The following is an 8,879-nucleotide window of genomic DNA, read 5'->3' as shown; positions in this document are numbered from 1 at the left end:
TGTCAGTAAGCACATAATTTTTTTTTTATTCAATTACCACTGGCGTTACGTTATTGCTTCAAAGTGGGTTAAATTTAAAGTATATATTTTGGAATTGTTCCGAACCATAGTAAGGTAAGATCGTGTGTGTTAATAAAAAGTGGAATTTCAAGTTAAGAAAACTTCAATGGAGGCACTAAAAAATGTTACGTTCGACCTTACCCTGAAAAAAAAATATGCCCAAATATTATTTTTATTCGGTCTTCCCCCGATCCGGAATTAACACAGTACTATACGAAAACTTTTGTATGGAAGTGCCGGTATTAGACACATTTTTAGAGTTCCGTAGCTAAAATGGCAAAAACGGAACCCTTATAGTTTCGCCATGTCTGTTGGTCTGTCTGTCCGTCCGCGGCTTTGCTCAAGGACTATCAATGCTAGAAAACTGTAATTTTTCACGAATATATATAAAAACTATGCCGACAAAATGGTATAATAAAAAATTCAAAATCAATTTTTTTAGAGCACCTCCCATAGACGTAAAGTGGCAGTGTTTTTTTTTCTCATCCAACCTTGTAGTGTGGGATATCGTTGGATAAGTCTTTTAAAACCATTAGGGGGTTGCTAAAACGATTTTTCGATTCAGTGATTTGTTTGCAAAATATTCAACTTTAAGGTGCCAATTTTTATTAAAATCCAGCCCTTCCCCCTGTAAAATCTAAACCGGTGGGTGGAAAAATTTGAAAAAATTCAAAATGGTAGTAAGTATATCAAACTTATAAGGAAAACTATAACGGTTAAGTTTCTTGAGAAATTAGTAGTAGTTTAAGAGTAAATAGCAGCCTAAGGTATAAAATATACAAATTTGGAATAATTAAACTTGGAATATTCCATACAAAATACGAAATCCTTAGAAAAATATTACTTATTTTTTTCGTAATGACTACGGAACCCTATTTCGGGCGTGTCCGACACGCTCTTGGCCGGTTTTTGTTAGATAAATTTTCTTGAATGGCGAAACGTAAATGCATAGGATGCTCTTTAATACTCGTATTAGCAAAATAGATTTTATTTTTATGCAAAAATACTTGCTTTGCCCTTTGAGAGAGCTTCATCCATCTACATAGTTATTTAGTAAACATACTTCATAAGCATCTGGCGAGCTTGAACGAGTTAACTTGGAGCTTTAACTATATTGTGTGGTTACTTCGTCTTCATTATCTTAACTTTGTTCGTCTAAATGTTATCATGATGTGAATGAACTCTTACTAATTAAGCGAAGTTACTCGTACAGGAGAAAACGTATCTGTTGGAGTACTTGAATTAACAGTCAATGAACTAAAACAGTTACTTCTGAGAGCTACGTTTGCAAGAATTGTCTGTTCATGTAGTTCCTCCACCTCCACACTGTAAGAACACACACCAATCACACAAACCCCATCTATCACCGCCACATTACACTATGCGTTTCGAATTCAGCCTGAGCTCATCTTCAGAGCAACACAACCGATTTGCGGCTTTTGTCACGTAAATGTGAGTTTCCTTGCGATGGTTCTTGGTTCAAACGTTTGTGATATTGACATTTGAATAATAAAGTGTCGGGGTTTTTCAAATTTTTAAGTTATCAAACCAGACTTCCATAACAAAAGCAGTAGTAGCTTAGCTCCAGCAGAGGATCGTGGGTTCAAATCTATAAAAGGTGTTAGTTAAATTTTTCTTCTCGGCCATTTTACGTTGTGTTCGCCAGAAGACTGTCTTCACACAACACTCATGAATATGGCAAACATGGCTTCGTAAGGATGGCATCAGACGGATTTTTTATTGTGCCAGTGTAAAATTTACGAATGCAACAAATGTTTAGTGAGGTTGCATACTATTTAGATAATTTAATACTGGCCGTTTTACTGTCAGTTTGATTTTCTTCTAAAAACGTCGAAGTGCAACTGATACAATGATACAACACAATTTATTTGTGTAGAGTTAGAAATCAAGTAGAATTACTGAATTAGCGAGACACGAATATTTTTAAATAAAAAATATGCAATCAACTAACTTGGAAAAATATTTTGGGGTGTCTGAGGTTTTCAGTTATTTAACAAACACCTTGTTTATGCAAGTGCCTCTGAGTTTATCGGAATTTATGAGCAAAATTACATTAAAATCTCAACATCAGCTTTCATCAAAAGAAAATATTGGGAGGAACATCTGACACTATAATTTAATAGTGTGTGTGATTTCCAATTTACAATAAGCCCAATTTATCTAAACTAACCTAGCCCAAACCATTAAATTCTCAGAGAAGGCCGCAAGTTTAGCATTACGTCTTATGAAGACCGAGACAATAGTGAATAACATCATACATAGCATACTCGCAATTTTCAGAATTTGTCATGGGAAATGATCACCACCGATGAGTTAGGTACGTACATAGGTAGGTAAGTAGGTTTAGAACTGGCAATCTGGTTCTATTTTTAACCCCCGACGCAAAAAGAGGGGTGTTATAAGTTTGACCGCTATGTGTGTCTGTCTGTGGTACCCTAGCTCTTAAACGGGTGGACCGATTTGAATGCGGTTTTTTTTATTTGAAAGCAGGTCTTCCAGCGATGGTTCTTAGACATGTTTTATCAAAATCGGTTCAGCCGTTTCAAGATCATCAGCTCTTTTGTTCGCTGCGGTAGGGATCTTAGACGCATAATGGGTATTTACTTTACTTTCAAACATTATTTTGGACCTAAAATTTGTGAAATTTGTAACGCTTTATTAAAAAATATTACTAGTATGTATTGTACTAAATTAACTTAGGCTAATTTTGTGGAATCGCATAGACCCCGCGCGATAGGGATAAACGAATTCTTCGCAGATGAAGTCGCGGGCAACAGCTAGTAGTAGTAGTGCATAATTATTATATTACTTTTTAGTTGTTTTTTTTTCAGGCGTTTTTTTATTTTGCTGGCGTTGTTTTGCGTCGGGGGTTTTTATTCACGTAAATACAAGAATTTAAGAAAAAAATAACCATTATAAAACTTAACTATAAACTAATGCCTAACTTAAAAACTTAATACCTACTAAATTAAATCTAAAAAAGGCCCCCGTGGCATGGTGCCCAAGAGGCTGGCCGCATTCCCTCGTTGAATGGCGATGGCAATTCGTTGAGAGAGATAGCTGCCAGCCCTTTGGTCTCCAGTAGTGTCGAACAAGCGCTTTTGCATTTCTATTTTTGAATATAAAAGCGATCGAACACAAGAGAGCCTAGAAGATCAATTGTATCCCAGCAGCCAAGCCAACAAGTTCAATAAAAATAAACTCTTCAAATGCAATATTTTATTTAAAACTCCAAGTAATAATAACAAATTGGTGGAGGTGCGGGAACAATTGATCGCTATTATATTCAAAAATAGAACTAGATTGCCAGTTCTAAACCGATCGAACACCAAAGAGTTTAACACCCTACAGTACCTACCAACTATTCAAGGACAGTCACGTTGCCGACCTTTTAAGAAAGTACAAGACCTTTTCTTTAAAGCCCCGATGTCTTAGTTGTCTGGAAACACTGCTGATGAAAGTTGATTCCACAATTTCACTGTACGTGGCAGGAAGCGCCGAAGGACACTCACGGTGGTAGATCGCCATTTATCAAGATGTTGTCGATTAAATTTTATTACATGCGTGTGTGTTGTGGTGTATTTGTATTTTTTTTTAATGTACTGCTTAAGTAAAGTAAAGAACAAACTGAACAAGACATCAATTAGATAAAAGCCTAGCGCAAGTATCTATGATTCATTTTGTTGAACCCAGCGAAACTGGGTCGGGCAACACGATAAAAAAACAAGTAAGGACGGTTTAGCACTGCGCGGGAAAGGCCGGTATATTTTTAGCGGGATAAAGCTGAAAAAGTAATGTTAGAGGCTGTTTTTTATGACAGAAGTTTATCCAATCACTAGATGTTAAAAATTATATTATTAGATGAAACTGATGAAAAAAAAAATTAACGAAAAATTACAAACAGGCGAATTTGGTGACGTCAAAACCGACGCAAAATTTTCATTAAAAATTACAAAAGTTGAAAAATCCTTGAATTTGTCATTTCAAAGTTCAATATCTCAAAAACGGCTGAACCGATTTTAATGAAACATAGCTAAAAAATAAAAGCTGAAAATAGCGATAGAGACTAGAGGGTATTGTCGTTTAGTGTGCGGGCTGCCTCACTGCTCTGGTCACAAAGGCACTGAGACGTTGCAACTGGGATTCATTACCAGCAAATGTACGCGAGTGCAATGAGAAATCTAGATTGGTGTAGCATTGCATCGAAAAGATTCCAAGGTTAAAAGAAAGAAAGAAAGGAGATATTTATTCACTCTCACAAAAGACACAAATACAACCAAATGTACACACTCACACACAAATAAAGCAAAAATTACGTTCATGAAAATAGTACATACAATTTTTTAAATAAGTGTGCTCCCGCGAAAAGCGACACTTATTTGTGTAACTCCTTATTGTACACAAAAAACATAAAAATAACAGTTTATATTAAGAGATCAATGTACAAAGGCGAAGTTAACCCATCCTTCGAATTATCGTCTTTCTTATTTACTTAGTTATCTTTGTTTTATGATAAATAATGATGTTTCAGGATTAAAAGAAAAATCGGGACGTAAATAAAATACTATTCAATTTATTATGTACTCTTTTTTCGTATAATTATTTGAATTTAATCAGAGAAAAATATGAACAGATTCCATTCTGACGCCTCACGTCATTGCACGTCATTTACATTACCTAAGAACCCGTTAGATGACTGAAGCTTTAGTTACATTAACTTCGGTTTACCTTACATGTTATCGACAATGTTTTCAATGCAAGTCCCGTAGCTGAAAAAAGAAGCATTATTACCTATTAATGGTAAAAATGTAGGAGTCTCCAGGTTTTTTTTTGGCAATAAACATAGAATTGGCAATAAACAGAAAACGTACGCCGTGCGATCTGTCGCACATTCAAGGCAGAAATAGCTCGCAGTGGCCTTTTGCGTATAAACAGACAAGGTCACCGCTCCTATCGGATACCATTTTTGTCCCTTTTCTTCACTTTGTTATGAAAATGTAATTTGATTTTAAATGTGATCTGAGTGAAAATATCAAAACATGCAAAGTCAAAAATTTTAAAAAGTGAAACTTGTACTGATATAACTAAAATTAAATAAAGATAAAGACGACACCATTATACCTACTATATACCGTAAACTGCTTCAACTTTGCCCTCTGGCCCCAACATTGCCTGATTTGATTTAGAGTCGATAACTTAGCACTCTTATAGGTTTTAAACTTATCTACACGGGAATTATTATTACGGGGGGATAAAAGTTTAAAACATAAATGGTGCTGAGTTATCGACTCTAAATCGAGTAAGGCAATGTTAGGGCCAGAGGGCAAAGTTGAAGCAGTTTACGGTAGTATATAGTAATTACCAATAGAAATAATTATCTTTTGTCTTTTCCAATCCGAAGTATTATTTTAGACATGAAGATTAACGTCATTTATTGTTTGTTCCCTTCTAAAATATTTTTAAAATGTTTGGCAGCTATAAGTACCTAAAGGACGGACTACGCTGCGCTTGTACTTAAAAGTACTAGGGCTTTTTAAAGTTACAATGTAAAGGTAAAGGATGTTACTGAACAAGTGAGTTATAGATAAAAAACGTAGGATGGTCACCTGTTGTATGTGGTAGTGCACAGAATTGATTACTGGGTAGATCATTTCCCCAAAATCGCCTTTTCCTAGTAGCTAAATTTCCAGTCGGACATTTTACATTCTTGGTTTACATCAGACCAGAGAGTACTTATTCCTGACATGATTTTTCCTTTCGCAGATTTTCCTAAATGCTTTTTTTCCCAATATGTTTTTTTTTACTAAAGCTTATTTTCACAATCGCGTTTTTTCCGATTTTAATCGACACAGAAACAGTGTCGACGGAGGTCCGCACAGGCGGAGCTCCCACTTTTGTGTAGTTTTGGCCCTTCGAGCCGATGCAGACTTAACATAACCTAAACATACCAATGTTTCCGTGTCGATTAAAATACACTCACAATTATACTCACAATTGTACAGCTATATACGTTTTATTCTTTATATTCCTATTCCTCCTAATTTCGTCGTTCCAGCACTTCATCGCGCAAGAGTTGACGTAGGTCCTGTTGTCAGTACCACAAACAGGAACGTATACTCGTTCGCAGTTCTTACAAGTCAACTCATTGAGAATGGGCAGGTCGTCCAAAAGGAAGGAAGATGTGAACGACACGATGGCCACGAAAGCGAGGGATGCTGAAAATGACGTGCTATACGTTACTACTCACTCACTCACAAACTATCACTTTTATATTAGTAGGATTGCCATGTTGTTGGTGAAGAAGGGTCCTGATGGTAAGTCTCACTGCTGGACACAGATCTCTCTGAATAAGAGGGTTGGGGTCACAGTATACCACGGCTATTAGTGGCTTTTAGATCTTACTAGCCTGTTTCCCGCGACTCCGTCTGGGGAGCGTTTTTTTTTCGCTATCCCGCGGATATTATGCAATTTTCCGGGGTAAAAACTATCCTTTCTCCTTTCCCGGGATTCACACTACTTGTATACCAAATTTCATCTAAATCAGTTTAGACGTGAAGAGGTAACAAACACGTCTCTAATTTTTCTCTCTTCTCCTGTTTAGTTATTAGTTTTTTGTTGTCATTATGTTTTGTTGTCAATAAATGTTGTGAGGTTTGAGACAAACAAACAAACAGACTTAGAAACTTTCGCATTTATAATATGAGTGGGTTAAGGGTACCTACTTTATTTTCTGTTTTAGATACGGGACCATAAAAGTATGAAACAAAGCAATACTTACCCAATCTAATCATTATGGTGCGTGTGACAGTAATGACAGCCTTATCGATAGAACTAATTGCCTTTTAATGCCACCTTTCAGTAGATTAAGCAAAGTTTTATAGTTGTAACTCATAACCGCTGATTGCACACAATTCATTAAATAATCATTAAATTGCAAACAATAATTGTAGTAGTTAATGTATCGGAAAATGAGCGCGAAATAGTAGATTGTTCAACAAGGGACTAAAACAGGCATTATGGTTACTTATTCTCGCGTTAAACACTCTACTTTTCACTTTGAATGCGAGGAAAAAAACGACGTTCTGTTCAAAATTACAATATTAAGTATTTTTAAAAAAATGTATGCTCAATACGACTAATGGACATTTGTTCAAAATTCAAATAGCAAAAAAAAACCGCGAATTTTTTATTCTTTTATTATTTATGATGTGACGCGTGCATATTTAGCTAACAGTTTCAAAATTGAAAAATATTATGCATAATTGTATTTCGTATTTCGCTATTCCTGGATTTTTGATTCTGCTACAGATAATATCCTCTAAAAAATGTTGATATGGAAGACCAGGTTCTTTGTCTTTTCGGCGAAATATTATTCCTAAATGTTTCATTTCCCGACCCATAATTTTCTGAAACCATACTTTTTTTTTGTTTTATGAAAACAAACCTAACCTAACCTACTGTTTTCTATAAAACCATAAGAAAATATGTCGAGAAAACTTTTTGGTTTCGGAAAATTGAGAGTTGGGAAATAAAACAGTTTGGCAGATGAAATATTTCAGAACAATATTTCTGTGAAAAGTCAGGATACCAGAATAACAACGTAGACACGAAAAATTAGCAATTGCACGGAGCATTCCTTGACGGCAATTGCCCTCACACACACCATTGAATTGCTCGCAGGTTTGTGCAGGTTTCCTCACGATGTTTTTCTTCAGCAAAGCTCAAATGCCAATTCCGACATGAATTTCGAAAAACTCAGAGGTTCCAGGTTCCAGGTTCCCAATCCGCATGCGTGAAACTATGGCCCAATTGTTCTGAGGGCCTGTGAGCAACGTATATAGCTGATGAAATTGCCCTCAAACACCGCACGACAGCCCAAAAACTTAAATTTGGTTTCCATCAATGCCGAAACCAAATGTTCGGCCGGACACTAGCTGTTATACACCGGTGTATCGCGAAATTTAATTTCAAGTTTCATCTAGGCAATTTACTGGGATCACCAAGGGCTTAAAGAAGCCCTGGGGCTCTATTTAAGACAGTCTAGAGCGGAGCACACGTATTTAGATGCTTGAAGCGATTGAGTCCTTTCTTCGGTGCGCAAGGGATTATGATAAAGTGGATAGTAATTAAGGGTTAGATAGTTTATGGTGAAGTACAACTAAAATGTTAATGACGCTCGGGACTCTTCGGTTTTCTTAGTTATCATGAAGATTCAAATGAGAAAGAAAAAGAAAACCGATCTCTTGTTTCGAGTTGTGAAAGACAACAAACTGGTTTAAGTGTACATAACTGAAGATTTAACAGCACTCTTACCTGATTATATTTTATCCGTTGTAGTTTTTTTTCAATCAGGGTTTAGTTCAAGTTCTAAGTTTACAATACTTGCATTTTTTTATACAATATAGGCTAACGTTTGGCCACAATCAAGCCTGATGGAGAGCGAGGATGAGGCCTAGTAAATGCTCATTCACCCCTAGACTTGAAAGCGGCCAAATTGTAGCATTGAAGAAAAGTTTCCGAAAGTACAACATTTCCATATTAATAGTTAGTTGTCAGAAACTTAATAAAAATACCTGCTTTAAAAGTCATTTAAACGTCCCGGCAATCCCACCATATAGTATTATATTAAAAAAATATAAAAATATTATTCATAAAATATTTATGAAGTGTCTAAAGGAAACTTGCTTAAAATTATCTTGAAAGTTTCCGGAAACTTCTTAGAACTGTTCAGCATTTTTGAGAACACTCTGCAACTTGTACATTGCCAGTTTAACGGTCAAAGTTCCCATTTCAGCTTT

General features: G+C 35.7%; 1 protein-coding gene across 1 annotated transcript; it reads right to left on the bottom strand.

Moving 5' to 3' along the window:
- Positions 1–4,779: 4,779 nt before the first annotated feature.
- On the bottom strand, positions 4,780–6,948 carry LOC141440473 (serine protease inhibitor Kazal-type 1-like). Its single transcript, XM_074104992.1, has 3 exons — positions 6,860–6,948; positions 6,074–6,296; positions 4,780–4,850 (listed from the first exon to the last, which is right to left on the bottom strand). Exons 1-3 carry the CDS (start codon positions 6,870–6,872, stop codon positions 4,811–4,813), a joined length of 276 nt encoding a protein of 91 aa, XP_073961093.1. The 5' UTR covers positions 6,873–6,948; the 3' UTR covers positions 4,780–4,810.
- Positions 6,949–8,879: the final 1,931 nt, after the last annotated feature.

This window comes from Choristoneura fumiferana, chromosome 22, assembly GCF_025370935.1.
Source record: "Choristoneura fumiferana chromosome 22, NRCan_CFum_1, whole genome shotgun sequence".
NCBI lineage: Eukaryota > Metazoa > Arthropoda > Insecta > Lepidoptera > Tortricidae > Choristoneura > Choristoneura fumiferana.
The sequence above is the reverse complement of the archived record's forward strand: the minus strand, read 5'-3'. Positions and strand labels throughout refer to the sequence as shown.

What these genes read in the sequence shown, in the direction of transcription:
- LOC141440473 (XM_074104992.1), bottom strand. An exon ending in ACGTATATAGCTGTACAATT is followed by an intron (nt 4,851 to 6,073) that starts GTGAGTATAATT and finishes TTCTTTTTTCAG; the next exon opens with CTACGGGACTTGCATTGAAA.